Source organism: Oncorhynchus clarkii, chromosome 17, assembly GCF_045791955.1.
Source record: "Oncorhynchus clarkii lewisi isolate Uvic-CL-2024 chromosome 17, UVic_Ocla_1.0, whole genome shotgun sequence".
Taxonomy (NCBI): domain Eukaryota; kingdom Metazoa; phylum Chordata; class Actinopteri; order Salmoniformes; family Salmonidae; genus Oncorhynchus; species Oncorhynchus clarkii.
In genome coordinates, this window is record NC_092163.1 from 55,737,726 (window position 1) to 55,751,085 (window position 13,360).

At 49.8% G+C, this 13,360-nt stretch overlaps 1 protein-coding gene across 2 annotated transcripts in view; it reads right to left on the minus strand.

Moving 5' to 3' along the window:
- Nucleotides 1-13,360, minus strand: part of LOC139371144 (myoD family inhibitor-like) — a 46,244-nt gene that overhangs the window by 11,070 nt on the left and 21,814 nt on the right. For both annotated transcript variants that reach the window (XM_071111240.1, XM_071111241.1), the window contains exon 3: nt 7,999-8,136. In XM_071111240.1, coding sequence (XP_070967341.1) covers nt 7,999-8,136 — 138 coding nt within the window. The remainder of the gene's footprint in view (nt 1-7,998; nt 8,137-13,360) is intronic.

The following is a 13,360-nucleotide window of genomic DNA, read 5'->3' on the forward strand; positions in this document are numbered from 1 at the left end:
AGAGAGTAGAGAGGGAAGGAGGAGAGAGCAGAGAGGGAAGGAGGAGAGAGCAGAGAGGGAAGAAGGAGAGAGCAGAGAGGGAAGAAGGAGAGAGGGAAGGAGGAGAGAGCAGAGAGGGAAGGAGGAGAGAGGGAAGGAAGAGAGATGGAAGGAGGAGAGAGCAGAGAGGGAAGGAGGAGAGAAGAAAGGTGGAAAAGGTGAAAGGTAAGACAGAGGAGAGAGGGAAGGGGAAAGAAGGGGTCAGAAGTAAAGTTGGGGTTAGGTGTCACTCTTTCCAGGCTGTGTGTGTGTGTGTGTGTGTGTGTGTGTGTGTGTGTGTGTGTGTGTGTGTGTGTGTGTGTGTGTGTGTGTGTGTGTGTGTGTGTGTGTGTGTGTGTGTGTGTGTGTGTGTGTGTGTGTGTGTGTGTGTGTGAGAGAGAGAGAGAGAGAAGCAAGAGGAGGATGAGGAAAAGGAGAGATTAATCACAGACTACTGTGTGCGTGTGTGAAGGAGGAGGAAGAGGAGGATGAGGACAGATCAATCTCAGACTGGTGTGTAATTAAAGGCACTGTGTCACGATCCTGTTACATTTTACACCAGCGACACTCTAACCTGGTCCACATCCCCTTTAACGAGCCCATCATACTGACCTCACCAAGCTGTCAACTCAGCCTTTCCACTGCACTGTGGTGTGTGCGTGATTGTACGCCTTACAACTAAAACGTTAACTAAATATTGCTCCATTTCAGCTGTTATTAACTTGTCTGTATGGAGCATTTTCTGACTGAAGTTGTACAAATGAGTCATGAGGACTGATGAATCCCTGTGGGTCCTTAACTCTCTGTGTTCCACTGTGGCACCAGACAAAGGGAGTGAGTGAGTGAGGGTCTGACAGAGAGGTAGGTGGTGGTGATGGTGGTTAGAGTAGCAGCAGAGCAGACCTGAGGTTTGGATGAAAACAGTTAAAAACATACAAGAGTACCCCCAAAGGAGAGGTCAGTCATGAGTCAGACAGCTTTTCACCCCTCCCATGCTACTTACTGGCAGGGTGTATAGGACTGTGACAGGCCACTCACACTGACGTAAGAGCTTGACTGATGCTTTACTGAATCAATGTGCTAGAGACACAGAAACACACCACTCAACTACTGAAGAGAACAGCATACACGCACATGCAGGCACAGCACACACAAACCTGTGCACACACTCGTGCATGCACTGACGCACTTGTGCACACATGCGCCACATTAACACACACCCGTTAACGGCTCTCTCTGCACATTAGTCTCAGACAGCTTGTCAGAGGCCCAGCGCCAGACACATGCTACAGCCATGATGTCATCACTGTGAGACAGAGCATCTGGGTTGCAGAATGCAATCTCGCTTCTGTTTTCCTCCACTCACGTGTCATTTACATGATGACATCACGGCACATACACACAGACATCTAGTCAACTAGTAGCAGCAAGAGCCACAAGTTCATATTTGATATAATCAGTAGACAGGCCAAACTCTCCCTCTCTTTATGCCTGTGGTTGTAGCAGAGTAAGAGGATCTAGAAAGTTAGTCACAGTGTTGCTGATGATACAATAGTGTTCAATTTACGACTTCGACACACACGCATGCACAAAAACACACATACACACACACACTCACATAATACGAGCCCCCAGACTGACTCACCAGCCATCTGCATCAGCAGAGAAAAGCGGGCGTAACAGAGATGACATTGCTTATAGATGCTGATCTAAGGTCTGTTTTGATTTATTCCCCTAATGGTTAAGGTTAGGCTTGGGGAAGGGAAAGCTGATCCTAGATATGTACACCAGAGTGGGAGGAGGGTTTGAAAGGAGGTGTAGAGATGGATTGAGGGAGGTATAGGGAGGGAGGTATAGGGGGGTTGAGGGAGGTATAGGTGGATGGAGGAACGTATAGGGGGATGGAAGGAGGGAGATATAGGGGGAATGAGGGAGGTATAGGGGGATGGAAGGAGGGAGATATAGGGGGATGGAAGGAGGGGTAGAGGGGTATGGAAGGAGAGAGGAATAGGGGGATGGAAGGAGGGAGGTATAGGGGGATGGGAGGAGGAGGGATAGGGGGATGGAAGGAGGGAGGTATAGGGGGATGGAAGGAGGGAGGTATAGGGGGGATGAGGGAGGTATAGGGGGATGGAAGGAGGGAGGTATAGGGGGATGGAAGGAGGGAGGTATAGGGGGATGGAAGGAGGGGTAGAGGGGGATGGAAGGAGAGAGGTATAGGGGGATGGAAGGAGGGTGGTAGGTATAGGGGAGATGGAAGGAGGGCGGTATAGGGGGATGGAAGGAGGGCGGTATAGGGGGATGGAAGGAGGGCGGTATAGGGGGATGGAAGGAGGGAGGTATAGGGGGATGGAAGGAGAGAGGTATAGGGGGATGGAAGGAGGGAGGTATAGGGGGATGAAGGAGGGAGGCATAGGGGGATGGAAGGAGGGAGGCATAGGGGGATGGAAGGAGGGCGGCATAGGGGGAGGGAAGGAGGGAGGTATAGGGGGATGGAGGGAGGGAGGTATAGGGGGATGGAGGGAGGTATAGGGGGATGGAAGGAGGGAGGTATAGGGGGATGGAAGGAGGGAGGCATAGGGGGATGGAAGGAGGGAGGCATAGGGGGATGGAAGGAGGGAGGCATAGGGGGATGGAGGGAGGGAGGTATAGGGGGGGATAGAGGAAGGTATAAGATGGATAGAGGGAGGTATAGGGGAGAGGGAGGTATAGGGGGGAGGGAGGTACAGGGGGAAGGAGGTAGGTATAGGGGGGATGGAAGGAGGGAGGTATAGGGAGGTATAGGGGAGATGGAAGGAGGGATGTATAGGGGAGATGGAAGGAGGGATGTATAGGGGGATGGAAGGAGGGAGGCATAGGGGGATGGAAGGAGGGAGGCATAGGGGGATGGAGGGAGGGAGGTATAGGGGGATGGAGGGAGGTATAGGGGGGTGGAAGGAGGGAGGTATAGGGGGATGGGGCGTGGTATAGGGGGTTGGTAGGAGGGAGGTATAGGGGGGATAGAGGAAGGTATAAGATGGATAGAGGGAGGTATAGGGGAGAGGGAGGTATAGGGGGGAGGGAGGTACAGGGGGAAGGAGGTAGGTATAGGGGGGATGGAAGGAGGGAGGTATAGGGAGGTATAGGGGAGATGGAAGGAGGGATGTATAGGGGGATGGAAGGAGGGATGTATAGGGGGATGGAAGGAGGGAGGAACAGGGGATGGAGGGAGGTAAAGGGGGGATGGAAGGAGGATGGAACGAGGGAGGTATAGGGGAATGGAAGGGGAGGGGTATAGGGGAATGGAAGGAGGGGGTATAGGGGGATGGAAGGAGGGGGTATAGGGGGATGGAAGGAGGGAGGTATAGGGGATGGAAGGAGGGAGATATAGGGGGATGGAAGGAGGGAGCTATAGGGGAATGGAAGGAGGGGGTATAGGGGAATGGAAGGAGGGGGTATAGGGGGATGGAAGGAGGGGGTATAGGGGGATGGAAGGAGGGAGGTATAGGGGAATGGAAGGAGGGAGGTATAGGGGATGGAAGGAGGGAGGTATAGGGGGATGGAAGGAGGGAGGTATAGGGGAATGGAAGGAGGGAGGTATAGGGGGATGGAAGGAGGGAGGTATAGGGGGGATGGAAGGAGAGAGGTATAGGGGGATGGAAGGAGGGAGGTATAGGGGGAAGGAAGGAAGGAGGGAGGCATAGGGGGATGGAAGGAGGGGGTATAGGGGGATGGAAGGAGGGAGGTATAGGGGATTGGAAGGAGGGAGGTATAGGGGATGGAAGGAGGGAGGTATAGGGGGATGGAAGGAGGGAGGTATAGGGGGGATGGAAGGAGGGAGGTATAGGGGGATGGAAGGAGGGAGGTAGAGGGGAGATGGAATTAGAGAGGTATAGGGGGGATGGAAGGAGGGAGGTAAAGGGGGTTGGAAGGAGGGAGGTATAAGGAGATGGAGGGAGGTATAGGGGGATGGAAGGAGGGAGGTATAGGGGAATGGGAGGATGGAGGTATAGGGGGATGGAAGGAGGGAGGTATAGGGGGATGGAAGGAGGGAGGTATAGGGAGGTATAGGGGAGATGGAAGGAGGGATGTATAGGGGAGATGGAAGGAGGGAGGTATAGGGGGATGGAAGGAGGGAGGTATAGGGAGGATGGAAGGAGGGAGGAAAAGGGGGGTGGAAGGAAGGAGGGAGGCATAGGGGGATGGAAGGAGGGATAGGGGGATGGAAGGAGGGAGGTATAGGGGGATGGAAGGAGGGAGGTATAGGGGGATGGAAGGAGGGCGGTATAGGGGGATGGAAGGAAGGAGGGAGGCATAGGGGGATGGAAGGAGGGAGGTATAGGGGGATGGAAGGAGGGAGGTATAGGGGGATGGAAGGAAGGAGGGAGGCATAGGGGGATGGAAGGAGGGAGGTATAGGGGGGAGGTATAGGGGGGATGGAAGGAGGGAGATATAGGGGGATGGAAGGAGGGAGGTATAGGGAGGATGGAAGGTGGGAGGTATAGGGGGGAGGTATAGGGGGGATGGAAGGAGGGAGGTATAGGGGGATGGAAGGAGGGAGGTATAGGGGGATGGAAGGAAGGAGGGAGGCATAGGGGGATGGAAGGAGGGAGGTATAGGGGGGAGGTATAGGGGGGATGGAAGGAGGGAGATATAGGGGGATGGAAGGAGGGAGGTATAGGGAGGATGGAAGGTGGGAGGTATAGGCGGGAGGTATAGGGGGGATGGAAGGAGGGAGGTATAGGGGGATGGAAGGAGGGCGGTATAGGGGGATGGAAGGAGGGAGGTATAGGGGGCTGGAAGGAGCGAGGTATAGGGGCATGGAGGTATAGAATGATGGAGGGAGGTATAGGGGGGTGGAAGGAGGGAGGTATAGGGGGATGGAAGGAGGGAGGCATATGGGGATGGAGGGAGGTATAGGGGGGATGGAAGGAGGGAGGTATAGGGGGATGGAAGGAGGGAGGCATAGGGGGATGGAAGGAGGGAGGCATAGGGGGATGGAAGGAGGGAGGCATAGGGGGATGGAGGGAGGGAGGTATAGGGGGATGGAGGGAGGTATAGGGGGGTGGAAGGAGGGAGGTATAGGGGGATGGGGCGTGGTATAGGGGGTTGGTAGGAGGGAGGTATAGGGGGAAGGAGGTAGGTATAGGGGGGGATAGAGGAAGGTATAAGATGGATAGAGGGAGGTATAGGGGAGAGGGAGGTATAGGGGGGAGGGAGGTACAGGGGGAAGGAGGTAGGTATAGGGGGGATGGAAGGAGGGAGGTATAGGGAGGTATAGGGGAGATGGAAGGAGGGATGTATAGGGGAGATGGAAGGAGGGATGTATAGGGGGATGGAAGGAGGGAGGAACAGGGGATGGAGGGAGGTAAAGGGGGGATGGAAGGAGGATGGAACGAGGGAGGTATAGGGGAATGGAAGGGGGGGTATAGGGGAATGGAAGGAGGGGGTATAGGGGGATGGAAGGAGGGGGTATAGGGGGATGGAAGGAGGGAGGTATAGGGGATGGAAGGAGGGAGGTATAGGGGGATGGAAGGAGGGAGCTATAGGGGAATGGAAGGAGGGGGTATAGGGGAATGGAAGGAGGGGGTATAGGGGAATGGAAGGAGGGGGTATAGGGGGATGGAAGGAGGGGGTATAGGGAGATGGAAGGAGGGGGTATAGGGGGATGGAAGGAGGGAGGTATAGGGGAATGGAAGGAGGGACGTATAGGGGATGGAAGGAGGGAGGTATAGGGGGATGGAAGGAGGGAGGTATAGGGGAATGGAAGGAGGGAGGTATAGGGGGATGGAAGGAGGGAGGTATAGGGGGGATGGAAGGAGGGAGGTATAGGGGGATGGAAGGAGGGAGGTATAGGGGAGATGGAATTAGAGAGGTATAGGGGGTTGGAAGGAGGGAGGTATAAGGGGAGGGAGGGAGGTATGGGGGGATGGAAGGAGGGAGGTAAAGGGGAATGGGAGGATGGAGGTATAGGGGGATGGAAGGAGGGAGGTATAGGGGGGATGGAAGGAGGGAGGTATCCGGGGAGATGGAAGGAGAGAGGTATAGGGGAGATGGAAGGAGGGAGGTATAGGGGGGTGGAAGGAGGGAGGTATAGGGGCATGGAGGGAGGGAGGTATAGGGTGATGGAGGGAGGTAGGTATAGGGGAGATGGAAGGAGAGAGGTATAGGGGAGATGGAAGGAGGGAGGGAGGTATAGGGGGGTGGACGGAGGGAGGGAGGTATAGGGGGAAGGAGGGAGGTATAGGGGGAAGGAGGGAGGGAGGTATAGGGGGATGGATGAGGTATAGGGGGTGAAAGGAGGGAGGTATAGGGGGTGAAAGGAGGGAGGTATAGGGGGATGGAGGAAGGTATAGGGGGATGGAGGAAGGTATAGGGGGGTGGAAGGAGAGAGGTATAGGGGGATATAGGGGGATGGAGGGAGGTAAAGGGGGGTGGAAGGAGGGAGGTATTTGGGGTGGGGCGTGGTATAGGGGTTTGGTAGGAGGGAGGTATAGGGGGAAGGAGGTAGGTATAGGGGGGATAGAGGAAGGTGTGAGATGGATAGAAGGAGGTATAGGTGGATGGAGGTATAGGGGGTAATGAGGAGCAGGGGGATGGAGGAAGGTGTGAGATGGGGCTTGTACATTTTGTCCGTAGTCTAGTAACTCTTGCAGCACAGTGTATGGAGCTGGTTTTATGGGGGACATAAAATAAGAGAAGAATGTTGAATACAGACCCAGACTAATACGCACACGCACACACAAAAATCCCACAGAAACCTGTCTCATAAGTATTTCAACATTACCCGGCCCAATTCCCCCATAACCCTAAATACTGTCCTAGTATTACCCAATCTCTCTCTCTCTCTCTCTCTCTCTCTCTCTCTCTCTCTCTCTCTCTGACACAGCCTCTTAAACACACCATCATTACAGCTCCTGGATTTACTTTGTGGTAGCTCAGTAACTATCAGGAAGTAGCTCACGTTGCTTGGAGCAGAGGACCCCTGGCCGGACTACAGTGGGATGATGTGTGTGTGGATATGGGTTTTGGGGGAGACAGGAAGGTATGTGTGTATCAGTATATTTGTGTACAGTATCTGTATGTTATTGATGCCAGGGCTGCTTCTCCAGCAGGAAGTGAATGCAGTACTGTATTGGGGGACCATATGGTGTTAGGGGGTCAGTGAAGGACATTTGTTCAGCTCTGTGAACCACCTTTACCGTTTTGACTTCTTGTGACCCATCAACGAAAAACAAACCAGTGTTTCTAGCCAGGACCAGGCCTTGAACTGTGACCCCCCTAATCAGGTCTGACGATACACTGTAAGCCCAGGTCTATATTACTACATAAACTGTGGTTCATACTTCACAAAGATGCCCAAGAGAATACGGGGGAGAGACAGACACGTCCAAAAACTATACTGTCAGAGTCACCTGGGTACAGTAGTCATAGCGACTCCCAGCAATCACAGTTACCACCAAACAGAGAGGAAATAGTCAAATGGAGGAGAGGTGTTTCATTTGGCTGCAGCATGTGGCGTATTGAATGTAGACACGTGTGCTTTAGAAATTTGGAAACTAACAGGCAGGTATCCTAGTGGTTAGAGCGTTGGACCAGTAACCGAAAGGTTGCTAGATCGAATCCCTGAGCTGACAAGGTAAAAATCTCTTGTTCTGCCCACTGCTACCCAGTAGACCATCATTGTAAATAAGAATTTGTTTGACATGCCTATTTAAAAATAAAAAATATTTAAACTTTATTTTTAATTTTTAAATCCCTCTGTTGACAATTCAATTCACAGGCATGAGAGAGTGTGTATCTAACCTATTTCTTAGGGCTGTGTGTGTTCATTCAGGGTCCAGACGGTGTGACTCACAACACCGGGGCACAGTAATGGAGCCCAAACATTCAAAGCCATTTATGTATTTGTATGTGTGTGCGTGAGAGAGCGTGTACATATGTGCAGACAGACGTATGTGTGTGCGTATGCTTGTGTATGTACGTGTGTGTGTAACTCACAGGTAATGCTCTTGCTAGGTGTCGTCAGGTCCGGCTGTGAGAGACTGTTGTTGTTGTTGCCGTTCTCCGCGTCTCCTAGCAACCCCTCTGGTTTAACCTTTGGCCTCTCGATGAGGGGCTCCATGCTCCTGTCCAAATCTGGAGGTAACAGAGAGAGAGGAGAGACAGACAGAGGGACAGGACCAATGTTCCCTCTAAGCTGCGTGGGCGCACAGCTCCCCTCAGACTGCCACACTGAAGAAATGACGCGCAGAGAAGCACAAGATTGAACTTCACTCAACTTTCTAGAGTTTTCCCCATTAGTTAACACTATCACCGTTTCCCCGTTAGTTAACACTATCACCGTTTCCCCGTTAGTTAACACTATCACCGTTTCCCCGTTAGTTAACACTATCACCGTTTCCCTGTAACACTATCACCGTTTCCCCGTTAGTTAACACTATCACCGTTTCCCTGTTAGTTAACACTATCACCGCTTCCCCGTTAGTTAACACTATCACCGTTTCCCAGCTAGTTAACACTATCACCGTTTCCCCGCTAGTTAACACTATCACCGTTTCCCTGTTAGTTAACACTATCACCGTTTCCCTGTTAGTTAACACTATCACCGTTTCCCCGCTAGTTAACACTATCACCGTTTCCCCGTTAGTTAACACTATCACCGTTTCCCTGTTAGTTAACACTATCACCGTTTCCCTGTTAGTTAACACTATCACAGTTTCCCTGCTAGTTAACACTATCACCGTTTCCCTGCTAGTTAACACTATCACCGTTTCCCTGTTAGTTAACACTATCACCGTTTCCCTGTTAGTTAACACTATCACCGTTTCTCTGCTAGTTAACACTATCACCGTTTCCCTGCTAGTTAAAACTATCACCGTTTCCCTGTTAGTTAACACTATCACCGTTTCCCTGTTAGTTAACACTATCATACGTAATTTCCGGTCACAACTTGCAGACTTGTTTACGTGTTGCTGTGCGCTTGTGCGTTTTGTTGCCAACCTTACTTTGCTACCTGACAACTTTACGGTTTTTATTTTTTAATTATCGTTTACATTTTAGATTTTTCCCTCAACTTTTTTACTCCGGACGCTTTATCTGGACGTGATTCGTCAGGACCTCCACCAGCCGAAGCTAAGTAGTAACATTAACATGATGCTTTATCTGGACGTGGTTCGTCAGGACCTCCACCAGCCGAAGCTAAGTAGTAACATTAACATGATGCTTTATCTGGACGTGGTTCGTCAGGACCTCCACCAGCCGAAGCTAAGTAGTAACATTAACATGATGCTTTATCTGGACGTGGTTCGTCAGGACCTCCACCAGCCGAAGCTAAGTAGTAACATTAACATGATGCTTTATCTGGACGTGATTCGTCAGGACCTCCACCAGCCGAAGCTAAGTAGTAACATTAACATGATGCTTTATCTGGACGTGGTTCGTCAGGACCTCCACCAGCCGAAGCTAAGTAGTAACATTAACATGATGCTTTATCTGGACGTGATTCGTCAGGACCTCCACCAGCCGAAGCTAAGTAGTAACATTAACATGATGCTTTATCTGGACGTGGTTCATCAGGACCTCCACCAGCCGAAGCTAAGTAGTAACATTAACATGATGCTTTATCTGGACGTGATTCGTCAGGACCAGCCGAAGCTAAGTAGTAACATTAACATGATGCTTTATCTGGACGTGATTCGTCAGGACCTCCACCAGCCGAAGCTAAGTAGTAACATTAACATGATGCTTTATCTGGACGTGGTTCGTCAGGACCTCCACCAGCCGAAGCTAAGTAGTAACATTAACATGATGCCTTCTAATTGCAGTCGCTGTACTCATAATATACAGGAGAACGATCGCCTTATGGTGAGGATAGCTGAGCTGCAAGCCCAGCTTCAGAAGTCATCGTTAGGCAAGGGTAATTTCAAGGGTAATTTCAGTGTAGGAAAGGATGAAACGGCGTCTGTGCCACCAGTAAGTACAGATAGCAATATAAATCCCCTCTCACGGTCCCCGCAGCCGGACAACTTTCTCATGGTTTCTGGAGGGAAATGCTGTAGGAATGCTCAACTGGTGTTGCTCATTCAGCCAACAGAAACTTTCAACTGGTTTTCCCCATTAAGCAGCGAGTCGGAGTCTGAGGCCGAGCCTTCTCTGGTCTCTACTCCTCCCGTTACAGGGTCTGAGACGCCGAAGCTTCCCACCATTAGCTCTGACAAATTGAAAACTCTAGTCATTGGCAACTCCATTACCTGCAGTATTAGACTTAAAACAAATCATCCAGCGATCATACACTGTTTACCAGGGGGCAGGGCTCCCGACGTTAAGGCTAATCTGAAGATGGTGCTGGCTAAAGCTAAAACTGGAGAGCGTAGAGAGTATGGAGATATTGTTATCCACGTCGGCACCAACGTTGTTAGGATGAAACAGTCAGAGGTCACATAGCTTCAGCATGTAAATCAGCTAGAAAGATGTGTCGGCATCGAGTAATTGTCTCTGGCCCCCTCCCAGTTAGGGGGAGTGATGAGCTCTTACAGCAGAGTCTCACAACTCAATCGGTGGTTGAAAACTGTTTTCTGCCCCTCCCAAAAGATAGAATTTGTAGATAATTGCCCCTCCTTCTGGGACTCACCCACAAACAGGACCAAGCCTGGCCTGCTGAGGAGTGACAGACTCCATCCTAGCTGGAGGGGTGCTCTCATCTTATCTACCAACATAGACAGGGCTCTAACTCCTCTAGCTCCACAATGAAATAGGGTGCAGGCCAGGCAGCAGGCTGTTAGCCAGCCTGCCAGCTTAGTGGAGTCTGCCACTAGCACAGTCAGTGTAGTCAGCTCAGCTATCCCCATTGAGACCGTGTCTGTGCCTCGACCTGGGTTGGGCAAAACTTAGCAATCTCACTAGGATAAAGACCTCCTCCATTCCTGCCATTATTGAAAGAGATCGTGATACCTCACATCTCAAAATAGGGCTAATTAATGTTAGATCCCTTACTTCAAAGGCAGTTATAGTCAATGAACTAATCACTGATCATAATCTTGATGTGATTGGCCTGACTGAAACATTGCTTAAGCCTGATGAATTTACTGTGTTAAACGAGGCCTCACTTCCTGGTTACACTAGTGACCATTTCCTTCGTGCATCTCGCAAAGGCGGAGGTGTTGCTAACATTTACGATAGCAAATTTCAATTTACAAAAAAAATTGCGTTGTCGTCTTTTGAGCTTCTCGTCATGAAATCTATGCAGCCTACTCAATCACTTTTTATAGCTACTGTTTACAGGCCTCCTGGACCATATACAGCGTTCCTCATTGAGTTCCCTGAATTCCTATCGGACCTTGTAGTCATAGCAGATAATATTCAATTTTTTGGTGACTTTAATATTCACAGACCCACTCCAAAAGGCTTTCGGAGCCATCATCGACTCAGTGGGTTTTGTCCAACATGTCTCTGGACCTACTCACTGTCACAGTCATACTCTGGACCTAGTTTTGTCCAATGGAATAAATGTTGTGAATCTTAATGTTTTTCCTCATAATCCTGGACTATCGGACCACCATTTTAATATGTTTGCAATCGCAACAAATAATCTGCTCAGACCCCAACCAAGGAGCATCAAAAGTCGTGCTATAAATTCACATACAACACAAAGATTCCTTGATGCCCTTCCAGACTCCCTCTGCCTACCCAAGGACGTCAGAGGACAAAAATCAGTTAACCACCTAACTGAGGAACTCAATTTAACCTTGCGCAATACCCTAGATGCAGTTGCACCCCTAAAAACTAAAAACATTTCTCATAAGAAACTAGCTCCCTGGTATACAGAAAATACCCGAGCTCTGAAGCAAGCTTCCAGAAAATTGGAACGGAAACGGCGCCACAACAAACTGGAAGTCTTCCGACTAGCTTGGAAAGACAGTACCTTGCAGTATCGAAGAGCCCTTACTGCTGCTCGATCATCCTATTTTTCCAACTTAATTGAGGAAAATAAGAACAATACGAAATGTATGTTTTATACTGTCGCAAACTAACTAAAAAGCAGCATTCCCCAAGTGAGGATGGCTTTCACTTCAGCAGTAATAAATTCATGAACTTCTTTGAGGAAAAGATCATGATCATTAGAAAGCAAATTACGGACTCCTCTTTAAATCTGCATCAGTTTGTTATATCTGAAGTACTTCTCTTGTCTTATCCGGTGTCCTGTGTGAATTTAAGTATGCTCTCTCTAATTCTCTCTTTCTTTCTCTCTCTCGGAGGACCTGAGCCCTAGGACCATGCCTCAGGACTACCTGGCATGATGACTCCTTGCTGTCCCCAGTCCACCTGGCCGTGCTGCTGCTCCAGTTTCAACTGTTCTGCACGCGGCTATGGAACCCTGACCTGTTCACGGGACGTACTACCTGTCCCAGACCTGCTGTTTTCAACTCTCTAGAGACAACAGGAGCGGTAGAGATACTCTGAATGATCGGCTATGAAAAGCCAACTGCCATTTACTCCTGAGGTGCTGACTTTCTGCGCCCTCGACAACTACTGTGATTATTATTATTGGACCATGCTGATCATTTATGAACATTTGAACATCTTGGCCATGTTCTGTTATAATCTCCACCCAGCACAGCCAGAAGAGGACTGGCCACCCCTCATAGCCTGGTTCCTCTCTAGGGTTCTTCCTAGGTTTTGGCCTTTCTAGGGAGTTTTTCCTAGCCACCGTGCTTCTACAGCTGCATTGCTTGCTGTTTGGGGTTTTAGGATGGGTTTCTGTACAGCACTTTGAGATATCAGCTGATGTACAAAGGGCTATATTTAATTTGATCAACATTTCCGTGTTAGTTAACAGAGGCAACGTTGCCCTGTTAACACTATCACCGTTTCCCTGTTAGTTAACAGAGGCAACGTTGCCCTGTTAACACTATCAACGTGTCCCTTTACTGTGGAAATCCTGATTAAATCAATATTAGCCACTTTTAATGCAACATACCAAAACAAAATGAACTATGCAAGACTTAGTATGCAAAACTAACTATGCAAGGGATTTTGTTGTAGGTAGAACACATCGGAGTAGGATTCTATTGCATTGACATGCCCTTACTCTACACAGACTGGTGCAGCATAACCAATCAGAGCTGCAGTAGGCCTATATACAAATGGATCATTGCCATATGGATCTGTGCCATTTACTTTGAACTGGACTGTGTTACAGCATGAGCAATAGTGAGTAGATGCACTTGTTTTGAGATCAAAGCCAGAGCTTAATTTCACCACGTGTGCACATTTAGTTCATATCCTTTGCTAGTTGGAGTTATTAGCCCAGTTATAGATAGTTTGTAGTCAGCAATAAGGGAGTGATTACTTCCTACAAGAT